Genomic DNA, 25,186 nt, shown 5'->3' with positions numbered 1-25,186 from the left:
GTACCCTGGTCCTGAGTAGAGACCTCTGGGCTGGTCAGGGTAACTGGGTACACGGTTTCTGAGGTGTAGGGACAGAAAGGGCCCCCAGGCCTTCTGCCAGTTTTTACTTGGACCCCTTTTCTGGCCTGGGTTCTGGGCAGGGAAGGCTGTATCTGCTCCAGAGGTGGCCTTGGCTACATGAAGCCAGAGCTGGTCTCTCAGTACTTCCCTCTCATCTTGGCTCCTGGCACCACCATCCTGCATATTTTGGGCTCCTCAATGCTTTCCAACAGTTATAACCCTCAACCCCAGCTTTTCTAGACATCATCAGCAGGAGGGTTGGTCTCAAATAGGCTCACGGCTCCTGTTGCATGGAATGCTTGTCATGGCAGCAAAAGGTTGCACTGAGTGGAGTGACTATCTTCTACTCTCGGCACTTCCCTCCTCAGGGGCCAGTTACTGTATTTCCTGTGCCACCCCCATCATTAATGATGCTTCAATAAAAGTTTTTTTTTCTGAATTAGAGAGTATTTTCTCTGGATAAATTCTGATAAACACCATTTCTGAGTTAAAGGGAATTTCACCAAACTGGCTCCTTCTAAAGAGCTGTGCCAGGTTGCACTGCCCCGAGGAAGGCCTGTTTTCCAGAGGGGGTGGTCTGGCAGCCGGGGTCCGTGAATGCCTGTCTTCTCAGTGCATGGTGCGGGGCTGGGCGAGGCCTAGCTATGACACGCGCCTCTGCGGGAGCCCCAGACTGTGTACTTCCTGCAGGTGGTGAGTGGCTGTGTGAGCGGCGTGGTGAGTGTGTGGGAGATCGTCACAGGCAAGAGGATGATGGAGTTCTCTGTGAGTCGTGACCAGCAGGTGGAGCTGACTGCCATGTCCCTGGATGAGCCTGAGCGGTGCCTGCTCACGGGTTCGCGTGACGGCACCATAAAGATGTGGAACTATAGCACTGGCGAATCCCTGCTCACCTTCCCCAACCCCGATGAGCTGGAGGTCAGTCTGGTCAAAGGGCCTCTTGAGAAGCTAAGCACAACTCCTGTGGCTCTGGGGCCCACCATTTCATATGCCCCCCTGAACGCTGTCCACGTGGACTGTGCGGCTTCACGCCTCCCTGAGCCGCTGTGTCCTCACGCAAAAGGGGAAGACAGGCAATAGCACCTGTCCTTAATAGGGTTCTACAAATGTTAGCTACGATGGCTTTTAGTTTGTTAGCATTTCTTACCCCACGTATGTACGAGAGCTTGGGATCCTAGCAGTGGCGGCAGGTGATTCAGAGCCACCCATGCTTGACTCTATTTGAGAAATGCCTGACAGAGTTACAGAGACAGTTTGTGGGTGTGGCATTGTGCAAAGCCAGCAGTCCCACTTTGGGACTTGAGGCCATTCCTAACGCCTATGGCACAGTCCTTTAACCAACTCAGAAGGAGCACATGGTCAAGAAGCCAGGGGTATGAATACTAGTCCAGGTCTTATCATTCAGTCATTTGACCTTAGCCAGGTCACTTGTCTGTTTTCAGTCATCCCCTAGAAAGTGGACATGGATACCTACCCGATTTGCTTTCTCTAAGTCCATCAACTAATGGGATGTGAGGAAACCTTGAGAAAAATGTGGTGGTATCACCTCTAGAGAATTTTCCCCACATGGAGAGTATTGGCTTCTTGCTTGGTATGATTAGGAAGACATTCCAGGCCCAGAACTATTTTCACTGAGTTACCTTAGAGTTCTGTTTTCTTTCATCTTCCACAGATTAGTGGGATTATCCATATGAATAAAGTGTTCTACGTGACCGGGTGGAATAAGAGAATCACTTGTTACAAGTGAGTAGCAAGGGTGCGTGTGGGTAGGTGGGCTTCTCCATCCTGGCTTTGCAGATGGTTAGAACACCAGCAGGACATTAGTGGTGGGTAATGTCCAAGGCTTCATCTGCTCATCCACCCATTTATTCACCACTCCCCAAGGTGATAGGCTCTAGGCTTTGTGGTAGGTGCTGGGGATGGGTATAAACAAGAACGATGGATTCTCTGTCCTCCTGGAGCCTCTATGGGGTTGAGCTGATCAAATAACTTCATTTAGAATGCTACATTCTATTGAGTAGAGGTTTCTATGGGAAGGAGACAGAAATATGATTTAGTCTGAGGGGTGGTCAGAAAAAGCTCATCTAAGGATTTTATGGGTAGGGGAGTGGGATCTGAAGAGTGAGCAGAGGGGTCTTACTGAAGCAGCTAAGAGCTTGGGATAGGAGGAACATTCCAGGTAGAGGGAAGAAATACATGTGCAAGACCCCTTCCTCCTCAGAGGGCCTTTTTAGGGCAGTGGTTTCCTCTCCTCTGAACCTGAATCCTTACTCTGGTGCCCGAGTGGTGCAAATGGTAAGATTAGTTTATGTGAAGCCCTAGGACAGGGCCTTGACAGTAGGCACATTATAGGTGCTTAGTAAATGAGGTCAGCAGGGCAGAGCGTCAGCCCTGTTCCGACCCCACGTGCCCTCCTCCGAGTCCGTGCTCCTGCAATGGAGCATTAAGGCTGAGCTCTCAGCCCCCCTGCCTCTGGCCGTGTGTGCAGGTTCCACAAGACCAAGCCGGTGCTCTTGTGCAACCACTGGCAGACCTTCCACACCGAGGATATCCTGAGTGTGTCCAAGTACCAGAACCAGTTCCTCGGGACCTCCTCCTACAATGGGGACATCCTCTTCTGGAACGTCAATATGCTCAAGCCCGTCCTCAAATTCAACGCCTCTCAGAGCCCCTCACCCTTGCTGCCTAAGAGGGTATGGTCAATAGGAACATGCTGTTCTCTCCTCTTTCTCTTAGCTGTGGGCCAGAATCACACTGGACCAGGGGAAGGAGGGTGTAGGGAGCAATCTGGGAAGTAGAGAGGATGGTGGTGACTTGTTCTGCAGGAGGTTGGGAGCTAGGTAGGTAGTAGTTTCTATACTTAACCTCATTCAACAAATGAGGAAACTAAGGCACACAGACGTTATGCATCTTGCCCAAGGTCACACAGCCAGAAGTGATGGGTCAAACCCAGGCAGTTTGACTCCAGAGCCTTGGAGTGCTAGTCGTGTTCTCTCCATAGATTACTCTGTCCTGAAAGATGGCTCACATCTTACATGTCACTAGTACACGTGACCACTCCGGGCTCACTGAGCTCATGGCAAGGACTTAGGAAACCCACACAGTCTCTGAATTGCCATATCTTTCCACATTAAAGCTGGAAGGGCCTTTGGGGTCACCTCATGCAGTAGTTTTTGGAACATGTTGGGGAAAGATGCTTGGAAGCTATTGCAGAGGCTTCTCCCAGAGCTGTCCAGCTTTCTATCTATTTTATACTTTGGAGCTTCCTTTAAGATGAAAAAATCCTAAAAAATATTTGGAAACCACTGTCCATTTTAGAGATGGGAAGACTGAGTTCCTCGTAGCAGCAGTCTCCTGCCTATGGGTACTCAGGGCATTAGTGGTTGGCCCAGGGATAGGGTCATAGGTTCTGGGTTGATGCCTCTAAGGGTACTCGGTTTCTGGGAAGCATGCTCTGGGGACCTGGAGAGCCCTGTGCTGTTGGTGTTAGACTGGGAGACCCCGCATTTCCCTCTGGGACATTGCTGAGCCCCAGGGGCTGCTCTCTCTCTGGCACAGGTGCAAAGAGACGACGAGAGCTTGGTCGAGAGCCACAGGACCAGCAACCCCTGTGTGGAGCCGAAGTGGGCACGCAAATTCTCCGTGCATCCTCTGGACCACAGCACCAAGACTGTGGCCAACACCAAACTGAGGCGGAACCTGATGTCAGCGCCCCCTGTGATGAGACACCCCAAGAACAAGGAGTCAGATGAGCCTGTGCTCCTGCAGGTGGGAGCAAGAACTGACTCAGGCATCCACCCTTACTCTCTAGACCAGTGGTCGCCAGCCTTGCGGACCTCACAGACACCTCTAGACACCTCAGCTTGCCTCATGTGTGTGTGATTCCTTATTAGGAGGCACTTTACCCAGAATGCCTTCAGGTCCGTTAACACTTTTCTTGAGTGTGGTGGACTGGACAGGCACCTCCCTGATTATGCCCATGGTATCTAACCCACTCTGTTGCCTCACGCCTGGCCATGGTCCCTTCCCAGAGAGCGGCTAATACCAGACCTGATGTCTGCAAGCTCAGGGGCAGGACCTGGAGGCAAGACAACCAGAGAACCTGCAACTAGAGGTTAGATCCTGGGCTGCTTTCTCTGTCTTCCAGCTCCTGTTGCCCCAGCAGAGATGAGCCATAAAGGCTCCCCTGCGCTCCCTGGAGACCAGACTCCTAGGTGCAAACCACTTCCCTCCTCCTCTGAGCCCTGGTGTCTGCCCCAGGATCAACCCTTCCAGGCTTGACTGATGGTCCTGTTTGGGGTGGGCAGAGTAGGGAGAAAGAGCCAGGGGGCTGTTCTCTTCCTACTTGCTGGGTGTGGATGGCCTCAGACCCTACAGTGGAGACAGTAATCCTGATTGGGGCTTGGAAGCCAGTCAGATAGTCTTAGCCATTGATGTCTGACTCCTGGGAACTGAGGCACACAATACCTGTCAGGCACCAGGTAGTCTAAAACCGGATCCCATATGACCTGCTGGGAGTTAGTTCTGCTGTAAGGGGCAGCCACTGGATAACACTACAAGGCACTGATACCATCACTATCTTCAAATCTAGAACAATGGCCTATAGACACTGCTTTATTCTTACCTTTAGCCAGGGTATCTCTTCCAGGGCAAAGGGAGGGTCTTCCCCCAAAGCAAACACAAGTCTCGTAGGCCCAGGACCTGTTAGACCCCAGCTGTGCCTTTCACAGGGTGGTGCATCTACTGAGTGGGGCTGGGGCTTGCTCCTTCAGCACCTGCCTCTAGTCTCTGTTCCCCATTAGCCAGGGAGACCCCCTTATGATGACCTGGGAGGCCCATTTTGTTTTTCAGAAACAACGCAGTGCTAGCAACCTCAAGCTCCTAAGAATGTACTATGAGAGACAGTCACTACTCCAAGAGAAGGAAAGGACTAAAGGGGAACTGCAGAAGAGGGAGTTCCAGCAGTCTAATGCATCAGTAGAGAAGGTTGGCCATGCTCAGGCAGGGTCTGGGGTGTGAGCCGGGGTGGACAGTGGGGTGGGGTTGGGAAATGCAGTGCCTGTGGGGGTCTGGGGCCCAGCCTGGTTCTCCCCAGGGTCTGGAGAGGTGTGGTGGAGATGATGGTACTGCTCAGGATTTGGGTTCAGGACTGCTGTGTCTGGGGGAAGCTCCACGGGTATGGGGGGTTGTCTAGGGAGGTGAACAGTGTCCCCTCCTGGTTGGGGGTGCTGGCCTGGGAGGGAGGAAAAGTAGCATTTCCAGAATCCACTGTTAAATGCCCTCCTGTGCTCTGGTGAGGTGTTTTGTATGACATGTGAGGGGGACTGGGTCATATCTGTTCTCATTTCCTCCTGTGCCTTTCCCCTTTCGGGCTCTGATCACCCCTCACTGTGCTGTCATCTAAGGCCCCTTCCAGCTTTCACCTGCAAAGACAGGGTCATTAAGAGACTGTATGGGTTTCCTAAATTCCTGCTATGAGCCAGTGAAAATCAGAGTCATAGCTGTGTTAGGAAAGGCAGGGCTGTCCCCTTACCTAGGGGACCAGGGCCTCGAGCAGGAGAGCAGTGCCTGCAGAGCTGGGACCTGTGTGCTGGAGCGGAGACTGGCGAGCCTCTGCACATTCTCTCCTCCAGGTTCTGAATGTGCTTTCCTATCCTTTAAAAGTTTTGTTTTGGTAAAAAACGAAAAAGAAGTGTGCATAAAGTGAAAAGTAAAGGTCCCCTATGTATCCTTTCTGCCCCCCACCCCCATTCCATCCCAAAAGTAATGGTTACTATCACTGATAATGGATTGCTTTAGCCTTAGCCTTTTATTTTTAGACCAATGATATAAAATTATAGCTAGATTATAGCTAAATTATAGTCCTGCCATTTGCTGTTTTATTTTTTTAAAGATATTTTTATTGATTTCAGAAAGGAAGGAGAGGGACCTGGGCTGCTTTCTCGGTCTTCCAGCTCATTGATTGGCTGCCTCCTGCACTCCCCTCCCCTCCACTGGGGATTGAGCCCACAACCCAGGCATGTGGAATCCAGGAATCGAACCGTGATCTCCTGGTTCTCCAGGAATCGAACCGTGATCTCCTGTTTGACACTCAACCACTGAGCCACGCTGTCTGGGCCATTTGCTGTTTTTAAAAAAATTAACTATATACCATGGATATGTCTTTATAGCAGTAATTTAGATTCAGCTTATTCTTTGATGTTTACTTATTCTTTTTAATCACTGCACAGTGCCCCATAGTTTGAGTGTATCATAAACTATGAAGCCAGCCTTCCATTGATACACTGGCAGGTTAGTTCCTGCATTGAACTTTTATGTGCAGCACCGCACTGGACATCCTTGTTATATGCATTTCTGTGCACTTACGGGAATATATTGAAAGCATGGATTCCTGGGAGCAGAATTGCCAACAGACGTGACTCTGACTGAGGGAGATGACTCAAAGCCCCACCTTTTGGGTCAGTGACTTCGTTCTGTTGGAGCACAGACAGTTATTCATTGAGCACTTACCACGTGCCAGGCACTGGGGGTGGGGGCAGCAGTGAGGGACAAGAACCCCGGCCCTAATGGAGCTGACATTCTAGTTAAGTGAGTAAAATAAATGATAGGCCACAGGGTGAGCCAGCACAGCAGAGAACAAGAAAACTAGGAAGAAGGCAGGGAGAATGGCATAGGAGGTGAAGAGGGCACTACTGTTTTAATAGGGTGGTCAGGGGTGGCTTCACAGAGGAGGTGGCCATTAGCCTTTCATTTCTGCTAGTCTGGTGAGTGGAAAACAGCATTTTGGGGGTTATTTATTTGACTATTTGTGATATTGAGCTTTCTGTATGTTTGTCATATATTTGTATTTCTTTAATGAAATAAATGTCTATTCATCTACTTTTTAAATTCTTTTTATTAAGTTCTTGGTCTCATCTACTTTTTAAATTCTTTTTTTTTGTTTTTTTATTTTTTATTTTTTTATTAAGGTATTATATGTGTACATATCTTACCATTGCCCCCCCCCCACCCCACTCCCATACATGCCCTCACCCCCCAATGTTTTGCATCCATTGGTTACTCTTATATGCATGCATATAAGTCCTTCAGTTGATCTCTTATTTCCCCCACCTCTCCCTAACCTTCCCGCTGTAATTTGACAGTCTGTTTGATGCTTTACTGCCTCTGTATCTATCTATCTTTTTGTTCATCAGTTTATAATGTTTTTCATTATCCCCAAATGAGTGAGATCATGTGGTATTTTTCTTTCATTGACTGGCTTATTTCACTTAGCATAATGTTCTCTAATTCCATCCAGGTGCCTACAAATGGTAGTAATTCCTTCTTTTTTATGGCAGCATAGTATTCCATTGTGTAGATGTACCATAGTTTTCTGATCCAGTCATCTGCTGACGGGCACTTAGGCTGTTTCCAAATCTTAGCTATTGTAAATTGTGTTTAAATTCTTTTTATTAATTTCTTGGTCTCTTTATATGCTCTAGAAATTAATCCTTTGCCTGTTTGTGTATTAAAAATATTTTCACCTCATCTCCCTTTGTGGTATTACATGAGGCTTAGGGTCACAGAAAAATTTGTTATATTTTCTTTAAAAATATATATTTTTATTGATTTCAGAGAGGAAGGGATAAGGAGAGAGAGAAACATCAATGATGAGAGAGAATCAGCTGCTTCCTGCAACCCCTCCCACCCACCCCGACTTGGGATCTAGCCTGAAACCTAGGGATGTGCCCTGACTGGGAATTGAACCGGGACCTCCTGGTTCATAGGTTGATGCTTAACCACTGAGTCATGCTGGCCAGGCTTGTTATATTTTCTTCTAGACATTTATGATTTTATATATTTTTAGTCAGCTTATTTTTCATCTAAGTAACTTTGTGTATATATGAATCTAGTTGTTCTTTTTTTTCTAAATTGGTAGCCAGTTACTCAAATACCATTTATTGAATAGTTTATCTTTTCTCTACTATCTTGAAATTCTATCATTATTATATATGATAATCTTCTATAATCTATTTCTGGATCCTCTCTATTGTTCCATTGGCATATTTGTCTATTCTTGCATGGATGTTTTACATTTTCAAGAGATATGATAAAAGTCTTTATAGACAATGCAATTAGAAAAAAAGCTAAAGGAAATGCATTAAAATCGTAGTGTGATTATATCTGGTTATTGGGATCTTGTGGGTGATTTAATCTTTTCTCATCAACCTGTGCTGTCCACATTTTGTGCAGTGCACACGTACACTTCCAAAAATGGGGAAATGCTTGCCTTTTTCTTTGGTTTAGGAACTCTTGGTTCTGTGACCCTGGCACATGGGTTAATGGGAAGCAGGTTGAGCATTTTGTTTTGGACCCCAGGACGAGAATAAATGAGATTTCTATTGTTGTTGTTGAAGGCATTTTGTGGGAACCCACAAGCCACCACTGTAATTTCTGACTTAGTCTGAGTCGGGAAGCCTCCAGTTTCCCCTGCCTGGCCTGACTTACTTTGTATCCCTAACTGTGCTCTCTCTGCCTCATGTGAGGCGGGTCCCAGGCGAGCAGCTCTCTTCACATGCTCCTCGTACAGAGTAACTCCCCACTGTGGCCCCCACATAAACCACAGGAGGGACTATGTAAGCGAAAGTGAGCACAAGGGGGAATTAGCAAAGGGCATGATCCAAATAAGACTTGAAGAAGAATTTGGTCAAAATGCTTTTTTTGGCAATTGGCTGGAAAATAGAAATGTTTCACTGTAGTGATATATGAAAGGGAATGAACTCATCCTCCAAATAGCTTTGGGTTGAGTTACAGGTCTTAGAAAATCTTATTTGAGCCTTAGGACAACTCAACATCTATTCATTGATCATGTACCACGTGCCAGTTATCATCTTAGTTGCTGAGGATAAAGTCATGAACAAAAACAAACACAAATCCTTGCTATCTAGGAGCTCATAGTTAAGCAAAATGTTCCTGGTTACCACTGAGGTAGAAAGTGTGGTTACCCCATCACCATTCTCACTGGGCATCTAGTTTATTGGGGCACCAGATCAGTGTGCTGACTTGCCAGGCGGGCCTCTCAGCACTGTGTGACAGCGACCAGCTGAGCAGGCCCACCTCTCTTGCACAGATAATCTTCCTGCAAAGCAGGCCTCGCCTGCCACAGACGGCTGCCCTGCTGAGCAGCTGCATTGATGGCTACATCTACGCCTGGTCCATCTATGGGTACGGAGGCCTGCTGGGGAAGTTCCACGTGGACTCTGGAGGCCTCGGAGAGGTGGTCGTGGGTGCCATGGCCACTGACGAAAATGACTGCATTCTTGTCACAGGGGATAGTAAAGGGTACATCAAGGTGAGGAAGGTGGCATTGAGATTGAGAGGCTGGTGTCAGCCAAATTCTAGCCCCCTCTTTGCCACAGGTGGCCCTAGCCTAGTCCCTACTTCCTCAGGGTATGTTTTCATTTGTGAAATAGTGGGCAGTAGGATGGGTTACCTTAGAAGTCCTCTCCTGCTCTGGTGCCCAGTGAAATGACTGAGGGTTTGGTTCAAAAGGCCCCTCTAAGAAGCCTTCCCCAGTGAATCCTGTGCTCCATCCTTGTCTCCCTAATACCCCCTCACCCCCAGCCATGCATCTTACCTGTGGCCAGTTGTTTCAGGAACAGATTTCATGCTTTGTGGTGAGACAAAAGGCAAGAGTGCCTAGTCCTGGGGCCAGCCTCACCCTCTCTGCATGCTAGTGAGGGGTCTGACCTAGAAGATTACTTGGTCGCCTTCTGGGCCTGACCACCTGGTTATCTTAGAGGTGTGAATAAGAACTGCCCCACTAAAGTGAGGAGCAGTGGTCTGGGAGGGGTCCAGAGTGAGTTTGTGCTGGAGTGAAGTGGTGCTGGACCACTAACTCACATTTTGTGCCTAGATCTGGGACATCGATGATTACTGCACAGTCACTGATGGACAGTCATTTCAACCCAATGGAACAAACAAGTTCCAGTTCTTAATTCCTAAACTGATCCAGTCCAACCTCGAATACAGCATCCCCTCGGACAAGAAGGAGGTAGGAAGATACTGGATACGCTCTACTAAATAGCTGGGCCACGATGCTTGCACTGAGATTCTGAGTCTCTCATGTTTCCTGTTCAAGGTTGTCTGGTTGATTGGGACAAATTTTTGTTAACCAGAAGTCACCATTAACCAGTAAAACACAAGTATGCACACATCAAATACACCCACATGAGTACACTTGCACATGTATACAAACATACACACACACCCCTTTGATGGGCTTTGATCATTGCAGTGAGGGCTCTGGAGTCACGCATTTAAAAAAAAATTTTTTTTTTTTTACAAAACAATTTTAATTGATTTCAGAGAGGAAGGGACAGAGAGAGAGAGAGAGAGAGAAACATCAATGATGAGAGAGAATAATTGATTGGCTGTCTCCTGCATGCCCCACACTGGGGATCAAGCCTGCAACCTGGGCATGTGTCTTGACTGGGAATTGAACCATGACCTGGTTGATGTTCAACCACTGAACCAGGCCGGTTGGGCAATCATGCATTCTTTTTAAAAATAATAAAAATATTTATGTATTTTCTTGAGCAGGTAATACATTTATATAGTTGAAAAATCAGTACTTCTCTGATGACAAATGAAGTTGAGCACCTTTTCATTAGTTATCAGGAAAATGCAAATTAAAGCCACCATGTGATACTACTGCACACCCACTAAAATGACTAAAACTAAAAAGAAAGGCAATACCAAATGTTGGCAAGGATACAGATCAACTGGAATTTCCACTGCTGGTAGGAATGTAAACTGGTAAAATCACTTTGGAGAACTATAGCTACTAACTATAGCTACTAACTATAGCTACTAACTATAGCTACTAACTATAGCTACTAACTATAGCTGACTTACGTGCCTATTCCATAAGTCAGCAATTCTACTCCCAGGTTTATATCCAAGAGAAATCTATGCTCTAAGAAATATGAATAAGACTGTTGATAGGATTACTATTTGTAACAACTTCACATTTGAAATAACCCAAATGCCCATCAATGTAGATTGGAAAAATAAATTGTGGTATATATACTGTATAGAATAATATCTGGTATTGGAAACGAATGGTTTACACGTATTTGCTATTATTCTATATAAGAAAGTGGTAATATGCAAATTGACCCTCACACCGTAACACCATCACAAGATGGCAGTGCACACAGTGGGGCGGGGCAGCAGGGGCAGGGCTGGCTGCTGCTCTGTGCAGCTTCTGCTGGGGTTTCTGTGGCCCTGCGTGTACACCATGGGGGTGGGGCCCAGTGGTGGCTGCACACAAGGCATGGGGCGGCACTCCAGGACTTGGGGCCATCCTGTGGTGCACTGGCCATGTGGGGCAGGACTCTGGGACTCAGAGCAGTCCCATGGTGCACAGGGGGTAGGGTGGGGGGGAGGGTCCCAGGTCTCGCGCGATTTCACGTGACGAGTCACTAATTCAGTAATAAAAAGGAATGAAGTACTGATGCATGTTACAACATGAGGAACCTTGTAGACATTATGTTAAGTGAAGGAAGCCAGTCGCATACTATGATTCCATTTATACAAACTATGGGGTGATGAAATGGTCTAAATTTGATTGTGATGGTGTGAATATACTAAAAACCATTGAAGTGAGCACTGTAAATGAGTAAATTGTATGTGAATTATCTTACCTAATAGTAGACAAACATGTAAATTGACTGTACCTCCGCTACGCCACCAGCCAATCAGGAGTGATATGCAAATTAACCAACAAAGATGGAGGTTAATTTGCATACACAGGAGCCAAGTGACGGGGCGGGTGGGATGCAGGCGTTCTGCCCCACCCCTGGTCTCTCAGGGCCTCTGGGCAGTATGGGAAGGCGGGGCTGGAGTGGAAAGAGGCGGCTCCTGGAGCAGAAAGAGGCGGCTCCGGGGCCTGAGTGGAAAGGGGCTGGGCCGGAGTGGAAAGGCGGTGCCGGCAGCCAGGGAAAGGAAAGCCCATTCTAGCACGAATTTTCATGCATTGGGCTTCTAGTATTTTAATAAAAATGTTTTTAATAGTATAAAATTATAGAGCAAATATTTTTTTCATGAATCTTTTTTATTTATTTGTAGCTGTTTATCTGCACATTTGATAATTTATCCCAAGGAGATAGTATGCAAAAGAACATAAATCTTAAATGGAACTGCCTTATGACCCAGTGATTCCACTTTGGGAATATAAAAATAATGAAATTTTACCATTTATGACAGCATGGATGGACCTAGAGGGTATTGTGCTAAGTGAAATAAGTCAGTCAGAGAAAGACAAATACCATATGATTTCACTTATATGAAATCTAAAGAACAATATAAATAAGTGAACAAACAAAATAGCAACAGACTCATAGTTACAGAGAACTGACTGGTGGTTGCCAGAGGGGAGAGGGGTTGGAGGACTGGGTAAAAAAGGTGAAGATATGGAGAAATTCAGATTGGTAGTTACAAAATAGTCATGGGGATGTCTACAGCATAGGAAATATAGTCAATAATCCTATCTAATAAAAGAGTAATATGCAAATTAACCATCACTCCGCTACACCCACAAGCCACGCCCACAAGCCACACCCACCAGCCAATGAGGAGCGAATATGCAAATAAACCCAACCAAGATGGCTACGGCCACAGAGAGCAGGAGGGAGGCTTGGGTTTGCCCGGCGATGGAGGAAGCCAAGCTTTCCGCCTGCCCTTGCCAGCCCAGGCCTCCACTCAAAGCTACATAGTTTCAATGATAGAAGATACATAAACCCAAACAGAAATGGCGGCAGCCACAGAGCTGGAAAGAGCAGGAGGCTAGGGTTTCCCCTGGTGATGGAGGAAGCCAAGCTTTCTGCACACCCTGGCCGGCCCAGGCCTCGCTTAAGGCTACAAAGTTTCAATTATAGACGATACATAAATCCCCCCAAAAATGGCTGCCGCCACGGAGCAAGCAGGAGGCTTGGCTCCGCTCCAGGCTACAAAGTTTCAATTGTAGAAAAATAAACCCCAGATACCAGGGCCTCCGCTTGGGTCACCAGGGGGCGTGGCCGGCCTGCAAACCACCACAGGCCCCTCACCCAGGCCGCCCCACGCCCCAAGGGAACCCCAACCCTGATCTGGGACACCCTTCAGGGCAAACCAGCTGGCCCCCACCCATGCACCAGGCCTCTATCCTATCTAATAAAAGAGTAATGTGCATATTGACCATCACTCCAACACACAAGATGGCTGCCCCCATGTGGTCAAAGATCCTGCCCCCATGTGGACACAAGATGGCCACCACAAGATGGCCAGCAGGGGAGGGCAGTTGAGAGGGACCAGGCCTGCAAGGGAGGGCAGTTGGGGGCGATCAAGCCTGCAGGAGAGGGCAGTTAGGGGTGACCAAGCCGGCAGAGGAGGGAAGTTGGGGGCGACCAGGCCTGCAGGGAAAGGCAGTTGGGAGAGACCCAGGCCTGCAGGGGAGAGCAGTTGCGGGGGGGACCAGGCCTGCAGGGGAGGGCAGTTGGGGGAAAACAGGCTGGCAGGGGAGCAGTTAGGCATCAATCAGGCTGGCAGGGGAGTGGTTAGGGGCAATCAGGAAGGCAGGCAGGCGAGCAGTTGGGAGCCAGCAGTCCTGGATTGTGAGAGGGATGTCCGACTGCCCGTTTAGGCCCGATCCCCATGGGATCGGGCCTAAACGGGCAGTCGGACATCCCTCGAGGGGTCCCAGATTGGAGAGGGTGCAGGCTGGGCTGAGGGACACCCCCCTCCCCCGTGCATAAATTTCGTGCACCGGGCCTCTAGTATTGTAATAACTATGTATGGTGCCAGGTGAGTACCGAAAATATCAGGGGGAATACTTTATAAAGTAAATGATTGTCTAACCACTAAGCTGTATACCTGAAACTAATACAAAATGATATTGAATGTAAATTGGAAAAAAAAGCATTAAATAGAAAAAAAGAACATCAACCTTTCTAAAACCTTTAGTGGATACTGCCAAACTGCATTCCAGAAAGTTTATATAATTTTGCACTTTATTAGCCTGTTTTGCTTTATCTTTCACAACATAAGGTATTAGTGGTATTCATCCGAGTGAAGGACTGCTGGGTCAATCAGAGTGCCTTGCTTAGAGAAGGCATTCAATACATAAATAAATGTTTGAAGTGAAAAACAAAACAAAACAACCCACACAAACCAAACACTTTTGGCTGATTTTTAGATACAAATTATTTCTTTTGATTTTAACGAAGATAACTTTGCTTGTTAATGATGCTGACACCTTTCCTTATTTTATTGACCATGTATAATTTTGTGAATTACCTCTTCATGTTCTTTGCCCATTTTTCTGTTGTGGTAACCATCTTTTGTAAATGACATATACTTATTTAAAAATATATTAAAAGGTATTAACTCGTCATCTGTCACATATATTGTAAATATTTCCCCCAATTTGTCATTTGCCTTTTAATTTTATTTATGAAGGTATTGATTTGCTAGTGACTCCAAATTTGAATCTCCAGACTTATTTTCTTTTTTAAGCTCATTCAGAGGTAAGATAAATATTCACTCATAGTTTCTTTTAGATGTTTTATGGTTTCATTGAAAATAATTCTTTGACCCATCTACAGTTCATTTAGTTGTAAGATATATGACAATAATTTAAGTTTCTCTTAGTAGTTCATCAGGTATTCCGGCACAGCTTACTGGGTCCTGCTCTGTATTACCACAGCTTTCCTGCCACTTTTATCATATACCAAAGTTTTATTTGGGTTGGTTTTGAGCTCTCTATTGTCTTCCATTGTTTTGTTTAAAGTTTGTACTATTGTGACTTAACATACTTGAATATGGTAAAATATGTCCCCCTTCATTAATCTTTTTTTAAATTGTAATAGCATAAAGGTCTTATAATGATGTTTTCTTTTTAAATCTTTATTGTTGAAAGTATTACATATTTTAATCTTTTTAAAATATATTTTAATTGATTTCAGAGAGGAAGGGAGAGAGAGAGATAGGAACATCAATGATGAGAGAGAATTATCAATCGGCTGCCTCCTGCACACACCCTACTGGGGATTGAGCCCGAAACCTGGGCATGTGCCCTAACCTGGGAATCAGACCAGTGACCTCTTGGTTCCTGGATTGACGTTCAACCACTGAGCCACACCCGGCTGGGCCCCCTTAATTAACCTTTTTTTTTGTGTTTTGTTTTGTTTTACAATGGTCTTGGATATTTTCACTCATTTCCCTGTTAAGAACAGTTTATTTTTTCCATACTATAACATGATATGTCATCCCCTACTCACCCTATTCTACTACCAATGCCCAAGTGAATAACTTTAGAAGACCTGGGATCTTGTCCTAACCCCATCACTGTCTCGGCATGTGGCTTGGGCTGGTTACTGAACATTTCTGACTCACTTCTCTTCTTTGTGAAATGGTGAGACTCATACATATCCCATAAGGTTGTTGTGTTCAAATGAAATAATCTATAGGGAGGGCATTGGTAAGTAATATAGTAATATGCCTGGCCAGTGTTGCTCAGTGGTTGAGCATCAACCCATGAACCAGGAGGTCAGGGTTTGATTCCCGGTCAGAGCACATACCCAGGGTGTGGGCTTGATCCCCAGTCGGGGGGCATGCAGGAGGCAGCCGATCAATGATTCTCGCTCAACATTTATGTCTATTCCTCTCTCTCTCTCTCCCTTCCTTTCTCTGAAATTAATAAAAACATTAAAAATAAAATAGCAATATGTAAATGCTTTTTTAAAACATATATTTTTATTGATTTCAGAGAGGAAGGGAAAGGAAGAGAGAGATAGAAATGTCAACAATGAGAGAGAATCATTGATCAGCTGCCTCCTGCACGCCCCCTCCTTGGGGTTGAGCCTACAACCAGAGCATGTGCCCTTGACCGGAATCAAACCTGGGACCCTTTAGTCTGTAGGCCAATGCTCTATCCACTGAGCCAAACCAGCTAGGGCTGTAAATGCTTTTTATGATTTTACCAAAGGGGCAGTGAGGGCCAGAGAAGTGCGGGAACTTAACTAAGGTCACCAGAAGTTCATGTAGGAGTGTGTCCTGGCCCTGAGGGCTCTGCTTCGTCTAGTTCTGGGTACCCTCTGATGAGCCTATGCGATGGTCTTGCTATATAAGTAATTAACCTGTACGGTCTCCGTAGGTCATTGATGGCCAGACCATTTCCCTGGCTCCCCCCATGCTTCTGGCGACCTGGAAGGGCCATTTGGATAGTGTGGCAGATATCTTGTATGTGGACAACTATGAGCTGGTTATTAGTGCTGGCCACGACCGGGACGTCAAGGCTTGGAGACTCTCCGGCGATGCCATTGGTATGGGTCCTGCTGAAGTTCAGTCATGCCCTATGGCCCTTCCTGTCCCTGTCCCTGTTAGAACATAAATTGACATAAATCTTATAATCCATGGGATGGGGGTTTCAGACCACAGCAGCTTTCTTTGTTCAAATAGTATTACAGGATATGAATCTATTCAATTGCACATTTGGCAGTCTGTCCATCCATCCATCCACCCACTCACATTATTATTTGTCTTTGTATTTTTTTTGCAAATCATATATCTGATAAGGTATATTTCTTTCTCTTCTTAAAAATAAACTTAATTCTTACATTATAACATGCAGAAAAGTGCCCAAATCTAGAGGTTCATCTTGGTGAATTTTCACAAAGTTTATACACATATAGCCTCCATTATATAAAGAAACAGGACATTACCAGTCTTTGGGGCTCCCCTCATCCCCCCAACCCGACCATCTCTACCTATCCCTTCAAAAGCAACCACTATCCTATTTTCCAAATACAGAGATAGCTTTCGTCTGGTTTTGAACTTTGTATAAATGAAACAATGTGACAGGTTATCCTTTGTGTCTGGCTTCTTTCTCTCAACATTATTGTTTGTGCAGTTCAGCCATTTGTTGAAGGTAGTAGTTCATTTGTTCTCATGCTCAATAGTAATTGGTTGTTGATATACCATAATTTCTTCATCTGTGCTACTGTTGGTGGTCATTGGAGTTGTTTCTGGCTATTTTGTTCTATTAACTATAACACTGCTATGAATATTCGTATACAGATTTTTTTGGTGAACAAATGTATGCATTTCTGTTGGATATATCTCTAGGACTGGAACTGCCGAACCACAAGGTATATACATTGAGTCTCAGTAGATTCTGCTAAACAGTCTTTCAAAGTGCTTGGTAGTAGTTGCAGACTAGCTCTGTGGCTGGAATCTTCTGGATTATAATTTGTCATGCCATATGAGGTTGTTTAAAGTTCATTAAAAATTCATCTGGGTTCTTCTCATCTCTTCTATGGAGGATTCATCCTCCTTGCATTATGTTGGTCTCTTTTCTCCTATCACAGGATTATTACTTTCTTAAATTCACTTAGGTTTTCTTGAATTTTCATCTCTTATGGGTTTACATTAAAAATATTTTAAATTTATTCCTGTTCTACAATGAAATTCCTCATTTTATTTTCTTTTTTTAAAAAAGATTTTTTTTTTAAAAATTGATTTTTAGGGAGAGAGGAAGGGAGGGGGAGAGAGAAACATCTATGTGAGAACAAAACATCGATCAGCTGCCTCCTGCATGCCCCTACTGGGGATGGAGCCCACAAGCTGGGCATGTGACCTGACCGGAAATCAAACGAGCAAACTTTTGGTGCATGGGATGATGCCCAACCAACAGCCACACCAGCCAGGTCAATATACTTTATATTCTGGAATATTCTTTGTATTCTTGATTCTTTATACTGAGCCTTTTTTTTATCATTCTGTTGACAATCTTTGCCTTTTCATTGGATGTCTAATCCCATTAAATATTAATGAAATTACTTTCATGGTTTAAGTCTATCATCCGATATTTGTTTTCTGTTTATTCCATCTGTTCTTTCTTTCTTCTTCTTTTTTGGTCTTCTTTTGGATTAATCAAGTATTTAAAAATTATCCTGTTTTATTCCTCTGTTAGTTTTTAGTGATATGTTTTTGTATTATTCTTTTAGTGGTTACCCTTTAGATAATAACACGCACTCTTGACCTGATACCACTTCCTATGCAAGAACCTTACATTCCCTTTCCTGTTGTTTGTGCTAATGCTCCCATATGTTTTACTTCTACAGATGGTACCACTTCCAGCAAGGCATTGTTATTAATGTTCCTGTAAGCAGTTATATTTACCCTCACATTTCCCATTTCTTCTGCTTTGTGCAATTCAGCCATTTGTTGAAGGTAGTAGTTCATTTGTTCTCATTGCTCAATAGTAATTGGTTGTTGATATACCATAATTTCTTCATCTGTGCTACTGTTGGTGGTCATTGGAGTTGTTTCTGGATATTTTGTTCTATTAACTATAACACTGCTATGAATATTCGTATACAGATTTTTTTTGGTGAACAAATGTATGCATTTCTGTTGGATATATATCTTCCTGAAGTTCCAGGGTTCTGTCTGCAATCATTTTCCTTTAGTCTGAAGAATTTCCTTTATTATTTCTTATAGAGTTGTTCTGCTAGTGATAAATTCTTTAAGCTCTTATTTTTCTGAAAATGTCCTTATTTTGCCGTAAAAGTTTATTATTTTACTGGACATAGAATTCTCAGCTGACAGTTTATTTTCTTTCAGTACTTAAAAAAGACCATTCCATTGTCTTCTGTTTTCTCTTGAAAAGTCAGCTGTAAGTTGATACTTTGAAGGTAATTTTTCTTTTTTCTCTGCTGCTTTTTTTTTTTTTTTTGGCAGTTTGACTATGATGTGCCAAATTGTGATTTCATTTGTATTTATCCTCCTTTGAGTACACTGATCTTTTTCAATCTGGAGTCTTTCATTCATTTTGAAAAATCCTCAGATATTATCTCATCAATATTTCTTTTGCCCATTCTCTCTCTCCTCTCATTGTGTGGTTCCAATTACATATATATTAGAACATTTGACTTTGTCACGTGTCGCGCATGCTCTGTTCTTTCCATTTTTTCTTTCTTTTTTTTGTGTGTAATAAAATGTGCATATTTTATTACAGCTCTGGGAAATGAAAAAAGAGGACAGGGAACATATTCTTTCACAAACCATTCAAATTTAGCTGATATTAATTAGAAAAAGCTAAAGCAAGTATATGTGTGTATAAGCACTGAGATATACACATACATGTATTTTTCAGATCTTAGTCTAATAAGTGTTCCCATATTTACTCTATATTTTTGTTTATAAACACCCTTAAGTCATCAAATGCATCCTAATACTATTATCTCTGTCTTTTCACCAATAATTTAATATTGTATGGATTGTATTTGCTGTTTGTGTTTTAATCACTTATGTGATTGGTCAAACTATACATTAGAAGATGAAAGGGATACATTTGCTTTGTTATGCTGTATGTATCACAAATACCTATGACATGATCTCTCCCCCCCCATTATTATTTGAAATTTCACACATCTTGTAGTTCTCTATGTACACTATTTCAGCTTCTAGTGCTATACATATCTACATCTTCCAGATGGGTCTGCCTGTGATCCATGAGCTTGGGGTCAGGCATAAACTGTGTAGCACCTGAGGTGGACTCTGATTTGGTCTTTGTTTCAGATCTGAGTTCTGTTGACAAAGCCATTGAATATTTCAGGTCATGAGCTGTTTTCACAGGTATTTCTATTTCAGCATAACTTCCCAGCTTAGTTTTTCCTTTAGGTTCAGGAAGTGACACTTTTTTTGTTGTTTTTGTGTGTACGATGATTTAACTGCTTCATAAATTTGCTGGCTCGTACCATATGCCTTTTCCCAGGTTACCTTTGCAATTATTATGGACTGAACTGGGTAACAAACAGTTGCTCCTTAAGTAGCCAGCCGCGATGGATAAGCAATTTTCTTAAATTTAGAACCTTTTCTTGCTGAAACCAAGCCTACCAATCCTGAAACTGTAATCACGGCAATTTCCAGAAGAAAATCTCATGGTGGAATCTTCAGATAAACATATGCATCTTTTCCAAATTGAACTGTCTCCATTATTCCATATTTCTCAAAGACATAAACATCCTTGCACCGGCCAACATAACAACCAGTTGTAGTGCGGATGGAGGCAAAGCCCATTTGTAAATTTCCAGGCTGCTCTTCAGCACATTTAGACTGGAGAGGTGGTGGAGTATATATGGGAAGCTTCTCTGGTTTCATTAGCTGCTCTTTGAATTTCTTTTTTTTTGGCTGCATGCACACTTACAGATGCACATATCAGACCTGCAGGCATGGCTGTCAGCTTTCCCATTAGTTTTAGCTCTATACCCGTCCATCCAAAGCACACACTCTGACCCTATGGTCACCATGTCTGTGACTCTCTCCACAGAAACTTTCATCTCCAGTTTTTCTTCAGTCTCTCCATTCCAGTTTGGATCTTTTCTACGGACCTGCCTTCCAGTTTATTAATTCTGTCTCCTCTATGCAGTCTGCTATTAAATCTATCTGATCAATTCTTGTATTTTTATATTTTTTAGCTCTAGAATACTCATTTGGTCCTTTTCTATAGATTCCAATTCACTGTTGAAACTCTCTCCCCTTTTCTTCCTCCACTTTGTTCTATCTTCCTTTATTTTATTTAACATTACTTATAATAGTTATTTTAAAGTGTTTATCTGCTAACTCCAATGTCTGAATTATCTGTGGGTCTGATTCTAATGCCTATTTATTCTTTTGATTATCGGTTACATTTTCCTATCTTTTCACATGACATATGCATTAAAAAATCCCAAAACAGAAATACTTCAAAATAAAATTTCCTGAACTTTGTATAAAGGACCTTAGAGAGTAAAGTTGATAATGATTTTCCTCCATTATATTTGCTCTTTTCTGTGTATAGGGCTGCTCATCTCAATGCAATCAGGAACTGAGCTGGGTTGGGACTGAACTGCATCTTTAGGTAGATTGAGCTTACTTCTGTCTTCAATGGTCTCTGGGGTGAAGTCTGTTGTGTTTGTTATAGGCTTCTTCCTCCAGCGGGACACTGTCTCCCAAATGATCTCACTCTGTCTTTCTAGCCTAACCCCAGACCCTCATCTCCCCCAGTACTAAGTAAATGTCCAGTAGGAAAAAGAACTATGCATTTGGAACTCCCCTGGACTTAATCCATCATGCCAGCCAGAATGGCTGTCAGAGGCTCTGCTGCTTTCTCTTCCTTCCAATAGCTTCCTTCTGCTAAGCTGAGCCTGATTCTCACCCAGCCTGTGTCCTGATTCAGAAAATGTTCCCAGAAAAGAAAGCAGGTCCTGATTTTAGTTCTTCTTGGAAAGACATTTTCCTTTCTGTAATTTTAGTTCACCTATTTTCTTTGCTTCTACAGCTCTCCAATGGTTTTATAGAAATATGGTTTTGTAATATACCTGTTTTGTTTTTCTTAATTAAAACAAGTCTGCAGCAGGGTAATGGCCTACTACTATACCCTGCCCCTGCCCAGAAGTAGTAGGACTCATGTTTCTCTGTGCTCACTACCTGCTTTCTACTCCAGGCCTGTTCCTCCCCAGCCCCATGTCTGGTACCCCTGATCATTTGGTATCATTGCCATTTCATACATGAGCTACTTGAAGCACAACTGAGGATCACTCAGTCCTTGCCTTAGTATTCTCTCCTACATGTGGGGCAGGATGCCTTAGGCCTGAGCTCCAAGTATATACTAGGGCTAGCGTCTGATTCCTTCAGATATTTGTTGAGTAGCCAGCATAATACCTGACATATGGTGGGCATCAGGAAGTGTGGGACAGGCGTAAGGGATTGCTGACTGACTCGAAGGTGGAGGGTGAGGGGCAGAGGTTCAGAGGGGGGGAGGCTAGGCCAGTCATTGTCACTGAGTTGAGTCTGATTAAATCACAGGGACATTTGGCCTGAAAGTTTGGAGCAGGCTGAAAGATATCCAGAATCTTGATGATGATGAACTACATAAAAGCTTAAAGAAAAAGAGTGAATCCATACATGCCTCCAAGAAGACCTATTCAGGGCTGCAGTGAGTTACCTGGTTTCCTCTGGCCCAGGGAGGGGGTGCTGGGAGCCTCTCCAGGTCCCAGGCAACCTCATCTGGATTGTGTGGTGCTGGGCACATTCAGGGAAAGCCCTGGAAGGCCAAAGGCGTGGGACCTGCTGGAAACTTGACTCCATAGGTGGCAGCTGTGGCCTAAGAGCCAGAGGCTCTGTTCTTGCAGCTCAGCTTGGCTGAAAGATTGAGCATTTGACTTGGCCACATAAAAACCCTTGTCCTTAGATGGGACCCTGCCCCAGAGCCAGTTTCAGATTTGCCAGTGCTAGCTTCCCTGCAGGTGCCATCTCTATGTGGCCACAGGGCCCCGGCAGGAGAGTGCCCAGAGCTCTGGTCCTGAACAGACACTGGATTCTTTTTCTGAGTCACGGGGAAGGCAGAAGGCTTGCTACTTGTTCTTTCCTCTATAGGTTCCTCCTCCCCCCATGCTCTACCCTTATCCCTGACCAAATCTTGGATAATTTTGGGTTATTCAAAAATTATTTATTATGGTCCTGCTGGTTGCCAGGCCCTATACTAGGTTCTAGAGATCCCAAACAATCCAAGCATGAGTCCTGCTTCTGATAACTCCCAGTGCACTGGGGAGGTGGACATGCAAACTCATGGCTGCTATTCTATGTGATAAGTGATGGATATTAAGAACAGGGATGGGCCTGCCCGGCATGGCTCAGTGGTTGAGCATTGACCTATGAACCAGGAGGTCATGGTTTGATTCCCAGTCAGGCCAAATGCTTGAGTTGCAGGCTTGATTCCCAGTGTGGGGTGTGCAGGAGGCAGCTGATCAATGATTCTCATCATTGATGTTTCTATCTCTCTCTCCCTCTCCCTTCCTCTCTGAAATCTGTTACATATATATAACAGATTTCAGAGATTTTCTGTTATATATATATATATCTCAGATTTCAGAGTGGAAGGGAGAGGGAGAGAGAGATAGAAACATCAATATATATATTAGGGATGGCTGAGGACAGTCCTCTGATTGGGTGGATTAACTAAGGAAGGCTTCATAGGAGAAAAGATTTGGGAGTTGGGTTTTGACATGTAAGTAGGAGTTTTCCAGGCACCCATAGAGTCCGTGTGGCTCCTATGCTTCTGTCAAGGCATGTGTCTTTATAGTCCTATGGGAGGATATCAAACAAGGTAGAGGAAGGGTTTCCCTGGGAGAGGATATTTAAGTATTCCAAAGGGGAAGTATAGGTAAGGTCAGGATGGGGTGTCAGACCTCCACAGGGGAGAGCACAGGGTCATGGGAAGAATCACAGGACTTGTTGGGAACCAGTTTAATCTGGGCTTTGCAAACGCCAGTGATGTGCCCTGGGCATATTGCCGTATGGGAGGAATAAGAAGGTTGGAGAGGATCAGATCCAGGAGGGAGAAACCCTCTTGGGGTTCCTGGGAGGGCTTCCCTGACTTGTGGTGTGGAGGGCATCTTATGAAGGAAAGCCCCTCACATTAGGGAGGAGCGGGATTTTGCTGAGGCCCTGGTGTACCAGCGGCGGGAGGAGGTGGCACTCCTGGCTCTCCTGAATGGGAATGCAGACACGGAGGCGGAAGCTTGGGCCAACCTGCAGAAGATAACCCTGACGTCCCCATGGGCTGGAGAGCGCTCCCTGGAAGATATTGAGAACACCTGGCACAAGTGGGAGTCCAAGGACAAGCAGGTCAGGCTTGATAGGGGACACGGGGGCTTTGATGGGCCCACAGCTCTCAGTCCTGAGCCTTCACTATTGCCCATGACTCTTGCAGGTGAGCAAAATTCTGGGAGCAGCGTACAAGCCCAAGGAGCGGTTGCGGAGTCCTGGACTCCTGTCCACCAGTGTGCAGTTTGGCTTGATGAAGCACCAGGTGCGGCAGGGTGGGGCACTCCCTGAGATGCTGGGGCTGAAGGCTCCATCAGTGCCCATAGGGGCCTCCAGTGGGGTGAGGGGAACATCGGGCCTTTAATGGGATTCTGAGCAGGACAATTTCAGCATGAAATTGTTTGCCAAGGCTCTGGTTGAAACCATGGACACAGGTTTTGTTCTTGAGAACAAGCCTCATTGGGTCTATGGGAGGATGAACTCCATGGGCCTGGCACCTTCATAGCCTTCAAAGCATTTCCCAGAGTCTGGCTATTAGTTTGTTAGTGTGTTTACTGAGCGTGTCTCCATGCTGTGGGCTCCTCCTGAGCAGACACAGGTGTGATGGTGCCAGGAACCCAGTCTGTAAGAGGCAGAGGGAATGGAAGGGGGCTCTCCTGGGGAGAGACAGGAGTGGAGACTTGGGAGAGATCCGCTTTGAGCCCCATCCTGTCTCTTACTTGGGCAGATCCCAGCCTCTCTTAGCCTCTCCCTCCTCATCTGCCATAGGGGCACTATGGGAGCGCCCAGCCTCTGTGGTGGGGACTCAGAATAAGTGAGGTAGCTCTCTGTCCCGGGCTGGGGGAAGGTCAAGGAGAAAAGGGACCACTTGGCCTCCCTACCCTCTTCTGGAGATGGGACTCCAAGTGCATCTTGGCGAGTGTTAATGGCAGGTGTGGGAGCACGTCTGGGAGCTCCTTGTACCTGAGCCCCACTCAGGGTCCAGCCTGAGGTCTTATTCTAAGATGGGGACAGTCCAGTGCCAACCTCACAGGATGGTTGCCAGCACCAAGAGGAGGGCTGAGGAGCCTCAGCACAGTGGGCTTGTGGGCCCAGCAGGCTGTGGCCATCAGTGACAAGCAGAGTACCCCGGAGATTCGTTGGCCTGGAAAGACCCCAGGCCCATCCTTGCGAGCCTGCTCTTGGTCCTGGTGCCTCCTGCCTGTCCCCACACGCCCTGCTCTATTCCCCACAGTTCTCACCTCAGATCTACCAAAACCTATACTTCAATGAACTGGCACCCACCCACCAGCCTGACTTCATGATACATAAGGTCATAGACCAGCATGGCCGGCTGATCCGCATGGTGACCCACAATGTCTCGAAGGAACTGCATCCTAGCAAGGAGACAGCCAGCCTGCACACGAACATCTCCTCTCACTCTTCCTTGTTCTCATCAACCTCGGGCTCTGGGTTCCCGGCCAGCAGGTTCACCTCCCCGGGGCTCCAGTCCTCCTCTGCCTTGCAGCGGCCCTAG

The 25,186-nt window shown here is 45.2% G+C and overlaps 1 protein-coding gene and 1 pseudogene across 2 annotated transcripts in view; one reads left to right on the top strand and one right to left on the bottom strand.

Annotated features, from left to right (window-relative positions):
- Positions 1-25,186, top strand: part of EFCAB8 (EF-hand calcium binding domain 8) — a gene marked incomplete at both ends in the record, with an annotated part of 61,937 nt that extends 36,751 nt beyond the window's left edge. The window contains 12 exons of the mRNA XM_080684900.1: positions 751-978; positions 1,733-1,803; positions 2,549-2,753; positions 3,619-3,828; positions 4,912-5,046; positions 9,170-9,391; positions 9,956-10,093; positions 16,235-16,403; positions 19,663-19,699; positions 23,547-23,751; positions 23,837-24,010; positions 24,905-25,186. Of these exons, the coding sequence (XP_080541026.1) occupies positions 751-978; positions 1,733-1,803; positions 2,549-2,753; positions 3,619-3,828; positions 4,912-5,046; positions 9,170-9,391; positions 9,956-10,093; positions 16,235-16,403; positions 19,663-19,699; positions 23,547-23,751; positions 23,837-24,010; positions 24,905-25,186 (2,076 nt within the window). The remainder of the gene's footprint in view (positions 1-750; positions 979-1,732; positions 1,804-2,548; positions 2,754-3,618; positions 3,829-4,911; positions 5,047-9,169; positions 9,392-9,955; positions 10,094-16,234; positions 16,404-19,662; positions 19,700-23,546; positions 23,752-23,836; positions 24,011-24,904) is intronic.
- LOC308256106 (MICOS complex subunit MIC27-like) lies at positions 19,541-20,335 on the bottom strand (annotated as a pseudogene). The gene has a single exon. The product of its transcript is annotated as an MICOS complex subunit MIC27-like (transcript).

Source organism: Plecotus auritus, assembly GCF_963455305.1.
Source record: "Plecotus auritus genome assembly, chromosome: 8".
NCBI lineage: Eukaryota > Metazoa > Chordata > Mammalia > Chiroptera > Vespertilionidae > Plecotus > Plecotus auritus.
The sequence above is the reverse complement of the archived record's forward strand: the minus strand, read 5'-3'. Positions and strand labels throughout refer to the sequence as shown.